Below are 15,965 nucleotides of genomic sequence, written 5' to 3' on the forward strand. Positions count from 1 at the left end.
ATGTATTGATAAGAGGGTGGAAAAATATAAAGTATTCACTACACTGCCCAGACCTGTATAATATAGGTGAACATTGTTCACCTATATTGTACAATTACAATTAATGCGTGCAGAAAGTTTTTGTTTTTTAGTTGAGATTTTCTGTTCGCAAAAAGTTCTTTTATTTAACTTTGACAGTGCCTGTTGCTTATTAAAATCCCACTCGTTCTGGAGATATTTGATTTTCCTATGGTAACTGATTTTGAGAATCTGCATGTTAATAATTAGAGAAAAAAACTAAAAGGTTTCAAAGTTACAGTAATCAAGTAAACCAGTGTTTCCCAAACTTATGGCTTTTGTGTTCCCTTTCTAAATCTTTCGTAACGCTGTGTACCACTAATTAAAATAAAAATGAATGTATTTTTTTAAAAATATGCTTTTTCTTTTTTGGTATAAGTTTTGTTAATAAGCTTATTTGCATCAGTGAGAAGGATGTATTGTTTTTGCTGTGATAAAAAAAATTGGACGAAAGTTAAATCACAACTGGCTGTTGACACCACTAATTATCAACTGCTAACTCTGCTAAAAATAGCCAATAGAAAAATATGTAAACGAAATTTTCATGGCTAGCTTTGTTTTTAAATAAAATTTTTTGAAATTTTCGTTCGTTGCAAGATATTTCACATAAGACCGTGCACCCACTAAACAGTTCCAGAACCCCTGGAGGTACGTGTAACACACTTCGGGGAAACACTGAAGTAAACTAAAATCTGAATTATTATATTCATATTTTATTTTAAGTTATAATTTATTTTCTACTTTGATTTAACATCCGCAGTATATTAAAAAAAATTGGCATAGTGTTATTTTGATCTACAAAATTTGAAACAAAAGATTTCAACATTGCTTGAAAATGTATGGCAGTTTTACATTAAATTGTTTAGTTTATAGGTTTCGTTTCAAATTCATCATTAATCTCTTAAATCTTTGTTTAGGCATGTTGCCACTACAAAATTATAAAATGTAAGATTAACTATACCCTCATTCATTTAGTTTTTTTCCCTCTCATTTCAATAGATTTTTCCAACTACTATTTTCATTTGCAATATTTTCCAGTTGTATATTTAATTTATTTTTCTCTAACTCTACAATTTATCCAAGAGGTGGTATTTTACACTTGTAGCTTCATTTCTTTAGTTCAAGGTTGGCAAAAGAGAAACTGAAATTTGATCTATATGCTACACGTCTTTCAGAATTTAAGAATTAAGAAAACTCAAAAATTTTCAGGGAAAAGATCACTATGAATTTATGAGATGGGTATTTTGAGGGTATGAATTTTTTCTTTCTCTCCAAAAGCTTTTATTTTTATTTTATGAAAAAGTGATACTGATTTTAATGAATTTTTGCTATTGTAGTTTTTGATAAATGGCTGATTTTTGTAATGCAATGATTAGTGCCATATATTCCGTTGCAATTATAGAACAATGTTTGTAGCAAATATTAGCAACGTGTATTGTTTTGTGCAAAATGTTTTGTCACTGTTTGAGTACATACTGTCAGATTTCTTTGTTTATTATTTGTCAAATTTTTTTTATTGTGTTATTGTAAGAGCTACATTTAACATATGTATTTTTCTTTAATTTTTTTAGGTTAAAGTTGCTGCTCTTCAGTGCTTAGTAAAAATTATGTCTTTGTACTATCAGTACATGGAAGCTTATATGGGGCCTGCTCTTTTTGCTGTAAGATATAAAATAGTTTTTGTATCTAAAATTATTCAAAAGTACTTTTGTCTGTTTCTGCATAGTTTCTTCTTGACCTTATGTTTTTTTATTTATTATTTTTTTACTATTATGTTTTCTACTCTTATTATGTTGCTGTGCAATCTTTTAGTGCAACCAAAATTGTTTAGATGTTTGTTATTTTCATTATTTAAGATAGTTTAGATTTTGACCCCCTTTTTTTTTTAACTGTGTAATCTTAGAAATAAGGGGATGGGTGGGGTAATGGTGATGGAAATGATGCTAATGTAACTTTTTTTCTGTCATCTATATTCATAATCTTTATTCTTTTCATTCTTAAGTAAAAATTATTTTTTGTAGCTCTTTTGAAAATGAGTTATATATATATATATATATATATATATATATATATATATATATATATATATATATATATATATATATATATATATATATATATATATATATCAGGGGTCTGTCTAGGCTTTTCTGAGAGGTACCTATTTTGTGAAAATTTAGACATAATTTGTGAAAAATTAAAAATTATATTAAAAAATCAACACAAAAATATGGATTTATCGTTTCTTAAGGGATACAAAAATAAAATTTTAAGAAAAAGTATTTTGTGAAACTTCCGGTTTTCCTAAAATTGAATTTGTGAAACTACCGTTTTTCCTCAAGTTGAATTTGTGAAGGTACCGCTAAACGGTAGTAAATTCGGCCTGGACAGACCCCTGTATATATAATTTTTTTTTTTTTTTTTTTTTTTTTTTTTTGTAGGATCTTTATGGGCACATACTTAATAATATGAAGTTTTTGAAAAGTTGTAAAAAGCTTGTCTGCTTATTTTATTTAATTTTCTTACAGTGAAGCCTGTTTATTAACCACTTTTAATGTCTAAACAGACAGAAGTTTTATCTGTTAAGATAAGTGGTCAGCCTGAGAAATTTTATTGTTTGTGGCACCCAATCATTAAGATCAACCTAGACAGATAATTAACATAGAAAGCCCTGTAGCATAATTATTTTAAGTCTTTCTTTGACTAAGCTCCCTCGCACAAATATCTTTTTGTGTAATACTTTTAATAATAACAATTACTAATTTAAAGTAACTGAAGCATTGTATTTACAAAAGTTAAAAAAAAAAAAAATTTGCTTACTCATACAAAACCATATACAATTTTCTTAATTGTTTATGTAATATTTTTTTGATTTTATGGGAGATATTCTTGCATATTATAAAATATAAAAATGGATAAAAGAAATGTTTTTTTTTTTTTTTTTGTCTTATCACTTAGAACAATTTTTTAAAAAAATGTTCACTTCGCAGAATGAAAATAGAAAAGATAATTCAATAAATGCATATTTTGATGATTAATGCAAATTCAAATAAAATATATTTCAATTGATCAAAATTTATGGGAAAAATCACTTGGATTTGAGATGAAATTGTCAAAAATAATACCTGGCAAAAATTGATTACTCAAATTCTAAATTCACGTATCTTAATATTGTATTTAAAGTATTGAATCTTTTAAAAACCATGTAAAATTTTGAAGCTATTATGGTGAAGTAAGAGATCGAGAAACAGATTTACTTGACTCAAATATGTGATTCAAAATTTTTTATATTTTTCAAAAAAAAAAAAATTCTTTTGTGGGCCGCATTTTACCCGCGGGCTCTCAAGCTTTCTACACCCCTACTCTATAGTAATAACTGAGCGATAAGACATTCTGATTTTAAAAAACCTTATGAAAATTAGTAGTAATAGTTGCGGGAAAATGATAACATATTCATATATTTACACACAACATAACGCAACATATATTTACAATGGAATTGGCTCAAGTTGTGAGGGATAAGGGTTAAAGTAGAGACTCAAATGAGCATTTTAAAATATTCATGTTAGTAATATTGTTTTAAAAATATTGAATCTATTTTATTTTAACCAAGTTTTTAAAAAAAGCAAAGTACCATACTTTTTTCTGCTACGAATATGTAATAAAATCCCCAGTCATATATAAAATATGGTGTCTTTAAAAAAATTAATGAAAGAACATAGTTTCTTGGAGTGAACTATCTTTTAAAACTTTCGCGATTTTGATTCGCGATTACTTAGAAGTTTTTGTTGAAGCCAGTTACATCCAACTTTTTTTTTTAATTCTTAAATGAGAATTGAAAAATCTTGTATTTTTTTCTCTTCGATGTGCAAAAAAGGCATATTTGTTATTTAATTCTGCAGAGAGGGGGAGAAAAAACCAAATTTTGCTGAAAAGAAAACTAAAATTTTTATTTCCCAAGTAAAACTCCACTTTGACGTTTAAGGAACTACAAGTACTTAGCAATGTTCTGTGACAATTTCGCCAAGTCGCTGTGATTCTGCCACTGGGATACAGAGGTCATTTTAGCAGGTTTCACTGCCTACAATTCGTTTAATGTTTAGCTCTACCCTCCACAAAGGTTTTAGTCCTCTTTCAGGGTGCTTTTCAAAAAGTGTTTAAAGGTGCTTAATTTTGATTTGTTTTTTAGAAGCTCTTAAGGTATTTTCTTTATTTAGGTATCTTTTAAAGAGACATTTTTTCTTTGCCGTGTTGATTGTCGTTCTAAATTACAAAAAAATGCATGATTTTTACAAATATCTCTGCAATAACTAGTTATTTTATCATGATTCTGTAAAGTTTTTGAATTTTATTGATTATAAATTAAAAACTTTAAACGATATAGATTTTTTTTTTTTAAATTAATGCACAGATTTTAATTAATCATTTTTTGGAAAGTGATTAAAAATATTTTTTGAGTGCTTAAAGGGTGCTTATTTTTTGTTGAAAAATCTGGTTACCTACCCTGTCTTTTAAGTTTCTTTAAAATAAAAATTTAGCTTGTCTGTTTTAATCATTGAGTGAAAAATCTTTCAGATTACGATGGAAGCCATGAAAAGTGATATTGATGAAGTTGCACTCCAGGGTATTGAATTTTGGAGCAATGTCTGTGATGAGGAAGTTGACTTGGATATTGAAGCATCTGAGGTAAATATGATTAAAATTAATTTCAATTACTAATAAATAATTTTTGTTATGTGTTAATTTGTTATGTTTTTTCCCCCCGGTCAAATTCAGGCTTCTGAACAAGGTAGACCTCCCGCTCGAACATCACGGTTCTATGCGAAAGGTGCACTGCAATATTTAGTACCAATTCTAATGCAGACTCTGACTAAACAGGTTTGTTTCACTTTTTTGATAACCAAGTAGTTATATATTAATGAATTTCATTAAAAAAATAGAAACCAGAAATGTTATTTAATTGCAATTTATATTGAAATTTATTACAAAATTTTCAGGAAGAGCATGATGATGAAGATGATTGGATTCCCTCTAAAGCTGCTGGTGTATGTCTTATGCTGATGGCTGCTTGTTGTGAAGATGATATTGTTTGTCATGTTTTGCCATTTGTTAAAAATAATATAAAAAATCCTGATTGGCGCTATAGAGATGCTGCTGTTATGGCATTTGGTATGGCTTTTTTTTGTATTAATTTCTTCTTAACATCTAAAAATATATACTTTTTTCTATTCAAATAAGGATTTTATTAGTTGTACAAATGCACATGTACGTTTGATTTAAATCGGTCTCATGTAACTAGTTTTGGTTTTTGCTTCATTTTACTCTACATTCATCTCTGATGTGTTTTATAGTATTTTAACCAGTCAATTTTAAAACCTGCACAAAGCAATTTCTGTAATTTTTCAGAAAAAATAAAAAATATTCAGTTATTTAAATTAGTCTGTATATAAAAAAGTGCTCCTGGTGAAAGAAATATTGCAATTTTAAAAGCTAATTTTGATTTTATTAAAAAGTTTAATACATAAAAAAATGCAAGGGAGCAATCATTTTTATCGTAAATATTGTTCATTTATATTTTTGCTTATTAATGTGACCCTGGTGCTCAAGTCAGTGGTAAAGGCTAGTTAGTTTTATCTTCATTGACCCCTTTATGCACAGATTTTTTGAAAAAAATAAATTTTTTTTTTTTTTAAATGTAAAACATTTTAGAACAAGGTTTCCGTTGCTGCTCCTCGTTTAACTTTTCTTTTGGTGGACAATTTTGATATACTTTCCCTTTTGTTCCATGGAAAAAGGCTATATTTTATTCTTGAATAAATAAGTGTTATAGCTTACAATCCTATGTAAATGATAAATATCAATGAAATTATTTTTTACTTAACTTTCATATTATTTTCAATTCTCGATTATATTCAAGTGTGAAAAATCATAGCAGCATAAAATACAATGTGGCTCAAATTATCTCGAATGTGTACAGTTTGGCCTGTTTAACATGCTCGAATTAACTTGAGCACACAAGTTAAGGAGTTAATTAGCAATTATAATAAATTTACCCCCCCCCCAGTCCTACTGAACTGGGGGGTTTGGTGCAGGGTTGGGGTTTTGGACGTCCTAAACTGGTTTTGGACATGATACGTGGGTTTTACTGTCTTAAACTGGGTAAAACTGTCCTAAACTGTCTTAAAGTGTCCAAAATCTTGAACTTTGGTAAAAGGTTAAAATTCTATAGGTGTAACCATTGTACACATAATAATTGCATGTATCAATAAATATTTGATATTTTTTATACATTTTACTATAACTTATTAAAAGAAAATAATATAATATAATAGGAAAAGGTTTATAATTTTTGAAGCTCCATAATTCATTGAACAACAAAAGTGAATACCTAATCCTTTAAATACAAATATGCTTTTAATACTGATAAATAATATTTTTGCATAAGGATAAATATGGCAATATTAAAAAATAATAATTTTTCTTAAAAAAAAATACTAAATTTGTTCAAAAATTAACCTTTTATTTTTCACAATATTTTTTTTAAAAAAATGTTATAATTTCTGCATCACAGGATGATAAAAAAGACATCTATTTAAAAAAAAAATTTTTAAATGTAAATAATATAGTAGTTTAAATTGAAAATACAAAATAACTGAAAAAAGTATTATCAGTTTTGAAGGGCATAACATCAGTTTCAGTTACTGACACTGGTGATGTATCACCACTATGCTAAAAGAATTGAACATGAATGAAATAAAAGTATTCTTGAATAGTACTATAGATAAATAAACCTGCTTATGACGAACCAAGCACTTAGTCCCTAATATTTTAACCTGTATGGCAAGGCCAAACTTCAGTTATGTACTATTGAATGAGAGGACCAATTGAACTTGATTACTGATTAATCATCCTTTGTTTAAATTGAAGAGTCAAACAATATTAATAAAACATTATACTTTTAAAAACAAATATTCTCTAGTATATTTAATTATCAATATGTTATTAGTTCTATGTTTATTTTACCTCTTAAATATTGTTCAGATAAAATTGTGACATAATTTGAGTAAAAGGGTTTTGGACAGTTTAAGACAGTTTTGGACAAAGGGGTTTTGGACAGGACGGTTTAAACCAGGGTTTAAACCGTGGATTAATCCATTCTGTCCTAAACCTTGCCAACCCTGGTTTGGTGTGATTCTTGCCCTCTCATGTGCAACTCTGCTGCGTTTTGCAAGATATTCTCAATTTCAGGCTTTATTTTCCACCCTCTGATATCGAACTGAAAAACCTCTTCATCTTTTTATAATGGCTAATATAAGCAAGAAGCAGGGTTGGGTTTTTGACGTCAAAAAGTGTTTTTTGACTTGACAAGGGTATAATACTGGTTTAAACCGTCAAAAACTGAAGTTTGCCAAGAAAATATATAAACTTCAAAACTACCAACCATGCATTATATTGAAATTTAATTATACTATAGGTAATCAGCAGGTTTTAAAATATTTTTAATTAAAATTCAAGTATAAAATAACAGATTTAAAATCTCAGAAATTTATATTCAAATGCATGTGCAGAAAAATTTTGCACAAAAATAGTTTAAATATTTATATTTTGAAAAAAATTTTTTTTTGATATTTAAGAAAATTAAAAGTTTATTACTATGCATTTTTGACATATAAGGAACATATAACTAATATTTATAAGGAACTTACAAGTTATGTTGTATAAACACAAACTTAATACAAGTGTATAAAATTTTTTTTTAATGTTATGCCGAATATCTTTATTATCCAGTATGTTAATTTGAATTTAAAAGTAGTTATATTTATGAATAATGATAAATATAATTCATATTGTTTATTATATTTATTTATAATTATTATACTTATCATTCTAAAACAATTTTTACCTCTTAATTTTTTTTTCTCCACTTGTATTAAGAATACAAATAATGCATATCTTGAAAAAAAGAAGTAATTATTCAACAGCTGAATATTTAGATATTCAACAAAACTATATAGTATTCAGCAAAATTAAATTCACAAGTATTTGAATAAACTAAATTTTCAGCATAGTAAATGAATAGGCTGAATATACTGTAAATCGACACTAACTACTCTGTATTTAACAGAAAGCACTTAAATTTGTATTGTCTTATGTTAATTATGAATTTTAAAAAAATTGAAGATTTAAAATTGCTGATTTTTCTGAAAAACTAACAACCAATCACAAAAGTCAAACTAAACAGAAGAACATTAGTCACTGATCCATGAAATATTTAAACAAATTATTATGGAAATTTTTTAATTATCCTAATTAAATACATAATGTCTAATTTTTAGTATAATCTATACTATACACTAAATTTGGTTGTAAATAAATTTCTTAATATCACTGCAGATTTTCAATAACACATGAAAATGAATATATAATATTACAAAAGATGTGAGTTTTCAAAAGTACAAGATCTTGGTTACTATTCAAAATATAAGTGTTTCTTCAAAATTTTAAATGTATTTTTTCTAGAACATATTTAGAAACACTATCCTTTATAAAAAATATATAAATTTTATGTATTAATTAAATTTCACATATGAATATAGGTTTTTGACGTGACGGTTTATACCTTGGTTTAAACTGTCACATGTCAAAAACCTGCCAACCCTGGCAAGAAGGGAGTTCTTAGTCAGAAACTAGTTATTTTATCATGATCATGTAAAGTCATGTTATTAATGTATATAGTGCTTAAAAATATTTTTTGAGTGCTTAAAAGGTGCTTATTTTTTGTTGAAGGATTTGGCTATGCACCTTGAACTCTGTATTTTTGTTTTCTAGGTTGTATTTTAGAAGGACCAGATCCTACGAATTTGAAACCAGTTGTTGAGCAAGCAATGCCCATGTTCATAGAACTGATGGCAGATGAGAGTGTGGTTGTAAGAGACACAGTAGCTTGGACAATTGGAAGGGTTTGCGAACTCAATCCGGAAGCTGCAGTAAATGAAATATATTTAAGACCTCTTTTAGAAGCTTTGGTTAAAGGATTAACTGCCGAACCTAGAGTAGCTTCAAATGTTTGCTGGGTAAGTTTATATTATATTTCTATTTTGTTCCTAATCAGGGATCTGTCCAGTGCAAATTTACTACCGTTTAACGGTACCTTCACAAATTCAACTTAAGGAAAAACGTTGTTTTAAGAAAAAGCAAGTTCTAAGATTTCCCACCTCCTTAAAATTTAATTGTTTGTATCGCACCATAAATATGAGTTTTTTAAAATGAAATGACGAGGTTGACCCTGCTAGTAGGAAAGTCGAAGTTCAAACTATTATTTTAAACATTATTCTTACTTTATTCTGATAGACCTTTTTTTTTTTTTTAATGAAAAATTTTTTTTTTCTGTGAACCTTTCTGTATGACCCAGTCTAAAATGTTCCCATAATGAAGATAACTTTTAGTGCTAGTACTGTTAAATGTATGTTTTTATTAAATTCAAGTTGAAATTTAACTATGGACTATTAGTTTTTTGGTTTTTTAAATTAAGATACAATTTGAAGCCAATTAGCAAAACTGTTTTTGAACATATGGGAAAAATATATGTAGAAATTTACCAGTCATAAATTATTTTTATTTGTAGTAACAATTTTTGAAATATTTTCTTATTTTACTATATTTTTGTGTTAATTTTTTACTATAATTTTTGTAAATTATTTCTAAATTTTCACAATAGGTACCTCTTGAAAAAAAAACCTAGACAGACCTCTGCTATTGCTTTTGATTTTTCTTATACATATTTACATATTTATTTAAAAAATTTTAGGCTTTCAGTAGTTTGGCAGAAGCTGCGTATGAGGCTGCTGATGCAACTGATGAAAATCAAGAACCAAATACTTATTGTCTATCTGGATACTTTGAAGTGATTGTTTCTAAATTACTGGAAACAACAGAAAGGTAAAAAATCTTGAACTTACCGTTGTGATCATATGTATTTTTGTTGATGTAAAATCTTAGGTTAAGAGTTATTTACTCTATCACATTGTGGGCCCCCTAATTGACCTAAAATAATTTCCTTTGCAGACGTGCCAACCCTCCGGCTTTTGGCTGGAGACTCCAGTTTTGTATAAGCTATTTTCTCCTCTGGGGTTTTCTCGAAAATCTCCGGGTTTTTTTTTTACGCTGGACGCAGTTTTCATCAATTGCAGCCTCAATGCGTCTGAGTTGTGACGTTGTTCATATGTCTTGGCCAATCAAGGAGTTGTTTCTCCTTTCCTTTCTGCAACCGCTGAATTGGGCTTCTCTTTGTTAGCACTGCTTTGTGATTGGCTTCTTTTGGAAGCAAGAACGTTCGCTGTATGCGCTGGAAAAAAATTTCGGATCATTTTCGTTGTACAGTGAAGTGAAGTCAATATCAGCAACTTCGAATCTGAGTTTGTTTTTATGCGTTTTTCTGTCTTGTTAGTTTGTTTTTTGGTATGGAAATATATAATGGCGGAAAAAAAAGTTAATACGAAATACTTATCTTCTTTCAAAAAAGCTTAATCGGAAGAATTTCTTGGAGTTATTGCTTCTGAAAGAGGATTGAATTGTGCCTTCTGCACGTTTTAATTTTTTAAAAATTTTGATCATTGATCTAAAATATTTTTTTATTGAAAATGAAATTTCTAATTTTCTATTTAAAGAAAGGTAGTTATTTAGTTACCTAAACTGTTGTTTATTATATTTAAAAATAAGATAGTTTAGCCCATTTATTTATTTCTTTTTAAATAAAAGATTGCTAGCTTGAATCAATTTATGAATTAGCTAAATAAATTTCCTTACTGTTGTTGCTATTCAGTATTATAGATATTAATATTGACTATTGTTTAATTTTGGTATATAATTTTAACAATATGTTCAATAACTTTAATTATTCTTTATGTAGTAAATAAAGTCTCTTTTAAGACTAAAGTGTTGTTATTTACAAATCTTTTTTTTTAAAACTTCTGTGTCTTATTTTGCATATTTCACTTTTGCTTGATCATTTCTCTCTTCCTTTCGAAAGCCTCCTCTTTTTTCATTTTCCGAGGTTGGCACGTCTGCCTTTGGTATAATACTATAATATATGGCTGAGTTTGATTATTATGGGTTAATTGTAAGGGTATATAGGAAGATAGGTTTATAGGAAGTAAAATATCGCGCCATGTATGAATGCAGTGTATTAAGCAAGAATTTCTTCATTTTGGTATACTTTATTTAATCTAACATACTATTATATATCTACATACATAGTTACGTGGTATATCAGAGATTGTGCTCCTGAAAAAAAAAAACTGATTTCTGAATTTTTTGCTAATTATAATATTTTATTAAAAATATTAGATCTAGAATTTACACTTGACATCGCTTTAATTTGCAAATATTTTTTTTTTTTTTTTGGTAGAGTAATAAATGTGATTTGAAATAAAAGTAAACTTACACGTAATTATTCATTCAAATTATGATGCATATAATTTATTTAGAATGTCATGTTTTGAAAATATCAGTGATTTAAATTTGTAAAGGTATTAATTTTTTGAAATGGGTTATTAACGATTTTACTGAATAAATTTTCCAGATTTTTGCGTTGGGCTTATAATCACCCTTGGTATATACTCTGGTATTTAAATATTGCTTGATTAATTTTCATGCAAAAAATAAAATCCTGATATTGTTTAACTTATGGGTGGATATATCAATTTCAAATTTATTTGGAGAAAAAATAAAGATATACTTTTTTTTATTAAATTGTACAGTTATATAGAAAGTTATATTGAAAATTTCATATGGATTAAATCTTTAAATTGGGGACATGTAATTTTAAAAGTAAAATATTTAACTATATGTATATCTAATTTTAATGTTGCATCTTAATTTAGTAATAGTCGCTAGACCAATAAATTAAAATTGGTTAACATATTACTCAATTTTTTGTAAATACTGAAGTTTTAAATTGTGCTATTTTATGCTGAAAAATTCTTAAATTTGCAGTCAAGGTTAGTACTAAAAATTAAACAAGAATAATTAAAATGTTTCATTCAGTGACTTGCTTCATTTTATGTATACTAATTTCATATTTCAACATTTTATCTTTTTATGAAAGTAAAAAAGTATTTTATACTCTTAACTTCTTTTTTTAATAAAACATTTCTTTCAGACATTTTAAACAGCCAAAATGAAAAGCGTTTCAAAAAATGAGGTTATCTTGCTGGTGACTAAAACCGAAAATATGCTTGAATATTTCTCTTGTGCTCAATTTCTTTCAAAATTCTTTCTCTATTTTCTGAAAACTGATAATACAGTTACGTAGACTTGTTAGCCAAACTGGATAGTATTTTACTTTCCTTGAGGGCTTCACTTGTTTTTGATAATTTTAAAAATAATCCATCTAAAATGACAGGCTTTTCCCAAAAAGGGATTTATTACTGTTGCTATTCCCTTCCTTCAAAAATTATTTGTCTCGTTAAAACAGGGGGCGGTGGTCGTTCGTTTTCGGAACACATTCTACATACATGATTCTGATGTCATTTATAACCTATGACACCAAATAAAGTATCCCATTTTGCTCATTCAGTCCAAAATCTCTAGTGCGAGTATAAGTAGTTTGTGTTGGTATATGACTGTTTTAATATAAGTTAGTAAGATTTTTTCTTATTGTCTTACAGACCAGATGGAAACCAAGCTAATTTAAGAAATGCTGCTTATGAAGCTCTCATGGAATTGGTTAAAAATAGTCCAAAAGACTGCTATGTATGGGTTCAAAAAACTACAATGATTATTTTAGAGCGATTGAATCATGTGTTAGCTTTAGAAGGCCACATTCAAAGTACATCAGATAGAGCACAATACAATGATTTGCAATCTTTGTTGTGTGCCACATTGCAGGTAAATTTATACTTAATTGTTTATCTTGAGTAATACCACTCAACAAAATAAATTATTTGTATTAATGTCTGACTTTTGCTTAAAGAGTGTTCTTCGAAAAATGACTGAAGAAGACGCACCTAAAATTTCTGATGCCATAATGACTGCATTGTTGCAAATGTTCAGTTCCTCTAGTGGTAAATCTGGAGGTGTACAAGAAGATGCCTTGATGGCTGTGTCAATGCTTGTTGAAGGTGAGGATTTTATAGTTATAATTTTGCTTACATCAGAGATGATTGTGCGCTTGAAAAAAAAATCCGGATTTTTCGCTGTTTTTAAAATATTGATGATTTAAATTTATGATGACATTAATTTTTTGAAGTGATATTAATGATATTACTCCAGAAATTTTCCAGATTTTTGAATTGGGCTTACAATCACCCCTGTTACATTAAGGAAACATATTAAATTTATCAAGTTTTACGTAATTTTGGTTTAACAATATGGTCAGTTATAGTATATATAATGATAGCTAGGTGTAGACTTAGATAAAATAAAAAACTTTCTGCACGCATTAACTCTTGTACTTTCTACCCTTTTGTCGCTACCTCATTTTGGGAAATCAAAGAACTGTATGCCGCATGGATGAGTTTGGTGTAAAATCAAAAAAGCTGAAAATAGAAATCTAAAAATGTTATTTGCAAAAGCAATTTTTAAATTATTGGAAAAATATGTACAATTTATCAACAGAATGTTATCAACGTTTTAATCAAAATTTCAATTCATGTACTTTATTTATTTAAAATGTGTGATTTTAAAATTACGTGAATATGAATGTTTGACTTTAAAATAAAGTGAATACGAGTTTCAGTGTTCCATTTTAAAATCACGCAAATATGAATTCTGGTGTATATTTGTGAATCTTAGATCATGTAAATAGGGGTCGCAATGTACTATTTTAAATAAAGTAAATGCATTTTGTAATCTTGTTTGCACTGTTGGAACAAACGTAAAAATCTTATTCGGGAATTTAAAAAAAAAAGACTAACTTTCTTTAAAGGCGCTTTTTTTTTCCTTTTCCCAATAGTTACTAATTTTCCGAGGTGACAAATTTTCAGCAAATGGAGTTTGTGTATATTATGCAGGTTGGGTTACGTAAATAGTCTTACTATATTTATTTGATAACTCAAATGTCGTAGTACTAATTGTTTTTTTTCTAATTTTCAATAATTTCCATCATTGTATTTTCAAGTTTTTCGTCACACGTTAGCATTTCACTTTGATCATAAAGACATCTTTCTTTTTGAATTACTGGTTTTACTTAACAATTACTTTTTGAAATTGTGGCAAATTCAATATTTTGATTAACTTTTAAAAGCTGATAATTTTGCAGTTCTTCTAGTTGAAATTTAACGTTATTTAATAATGTAATTGCACATTTATTTTATTGTTATGAGTCTAGTCTGTTTTCTTGCCATTCATCTGTCGGGGACTAAGAGGTTGCATCATTTAAAGTAGAGGTGTGAGGTGAACATTTTAAACTAGATTTGTCAAGGGTCAACAGGAAAAGTCAAAAATTCCTCTCTTTAGATGTTTAATGTTTTCTTTGTTTTCATGGTAGCAGATAACTGTGGCAGAAGGAATTCTTTAGATAAGATAAACAAACTATAAGATACGCAAACTATATTTTATGTTTATACTTAATTTCTGTTGCGATGAATATACATTGTTGTAATTAATTTAATACTAAAGTGTTTTATTGGAGTGACAAGTAAACTCGTTAGTAAATGATGTTATGCACTGCAAATTATTTTCTATTAAATAAGTTTGACACAGTTAAATATCAAAATTGAGTCAGATAATTTTAATTTCACTGGGAAACATTTTTAGTTTAAGACGAATTCGCAAAAAGCAAAAATAAACGTATAAAAATAAAAGTTTTTGAAAAAATATTAGTGAAATCGTCAATTGTTTTTGCTGTTGACTGTATCAAAAATAGCTTAAGAAAAAAATCTTAAACACTAATAATGAAAGATTATGTCTAATATAATTTTTCAGAAATATTTTTAAGCACAAAGTAGATTAACATTTATAATTAAATAAGGTATCGTATAGCCATATCGTATCTTAATTCTTGATATTGAATAATAAACGTTGTATAGTAAACTATTGATTTATTTCTTTGAAATGTTTTGATAGAAAAATACTTCTCCAACCGTATAAATTATTCAGTAAATGTGTAGTTACCTTATTTATGTAGAAATAGTAAATAATTAAGTGGAAAAACTTATAATTTAATACTTTATTTTTATTCCAGTTTTGGGAGAACAGTTCTTAAAATATATGGAAGCTTTCACACCATTTCTTGCTCTTGGGTTGAAAAACTTTGCTGAATATCAAGTAAGTTTGTCTGTGCATAATTCTCTAGAAATGTTTTTGTAATCTATTCTTTTTTTTTTTTTTTTTTTAAGTACTAAAACAGTTTCTATGGGTGGTATTACATTAGAGACAACTGAATTTCCTGAATTATTTTAGAAAATATAACTTTAAACTGGAAAAGGGTAATTGGTTGCTAAAATATGGAACAGACAAGGATAGATAGACTTTAGATTGTCTATTATTTTTGATTGAAACGTTTATTGGGATAATTGTTTTATAATTTCTTATATTTATTATTTGTATAATCCTCTGTCACCTAGGCTTGATAAATTAGACTTGTCATGAATTTAATGTTTAATTACACTTTACACTGGTCACTTCTTAAGAATTCACTGGAAGCATGGGGATTGCTGTTTTACCTGGAAATTATAAAGCAATAACTTTAATATCCAGGTTTTATATTTGAGAAAAAATGGAAATTGTTTTTTTTTTTTTTTTTTTTTTTTTAAATGAAGAAAATTCAGTTTTGGCATTCATTTTTTTTTTTTTTTTTTTTTTTTGTAAATTCTCTTGTTTTTCCATTATTTTTCCGATTACTTCCCTTATATTTCATGCGTTGTTTCAATATTCAAATTTTAGTCATCACCTTTTTCGAAATGTTC

At 27.3% G+C, this 15,965-nt stretch overlaps 1 protein-coding gene across 2 annotated transcripts in view; it reads left to right on the top strand.

Annotated features, from left to right (window-relative positions):
• Positions 1-15,965, top strand: part of Fs(2)Ket (Importin subunit beta Fs(2)Ket) — a 53,262-nt gene that overhangs the window by 20,800 nt on the left and 16,497 nt on the right. For both annotated transcript variants that reach the window (XM_043041885.3, XM_043041884.3), the window contains exons 6-14: positions 1,629-1,718; positions 4,633-4,743; positions 4,834-4,935; positions 5,055-5,226; positions 8,887-9,131; positions 9,866-9,996; positions 12,726-12,945; positions 13,031-13,178; positions 15,242-15,324. In XM_043041885.3, coding sequence (XP_042897819.1) covers positions 1,629-1,718; positions 4,633-4,743; positions 4,834-4,935; positions 5,055-5,226; positions 8,887-9,131; positions 9,866-9,996; positions 12,726-12,945; positions 13,031-13,178; positions 15,242-15,324 — 1,302 coding nt within the window. The remainder of the gene's footprint in view (positions 1-1,628; positions 1,719-4,632; positions 4,744-4,833; positions 4,936-5,054; positions 5,227-8,886; positions 9,132-9,865; positions 9,997-12,725; positions 12,946-13,030; positions 13,179-15,241; positions 15,325-15,965) is intronic.

Source organism: Parasteatoda tepidariorum, chromosome 7 (genome assembly GCF_982258835.1).
Source record: "Parasteatoda tepidariorum strain Cologne lab strain chromosome 7, Ptep-v5.0, whole genome shotgun sequence".
Taxonomy (NCBI): domain Eukaryota; kingdom Metazoa; phylum Arthropoda; class Arachnida; order Araneae; family Theridiidae; genus Parasteatoda; species Parasteatoda tepidariorum.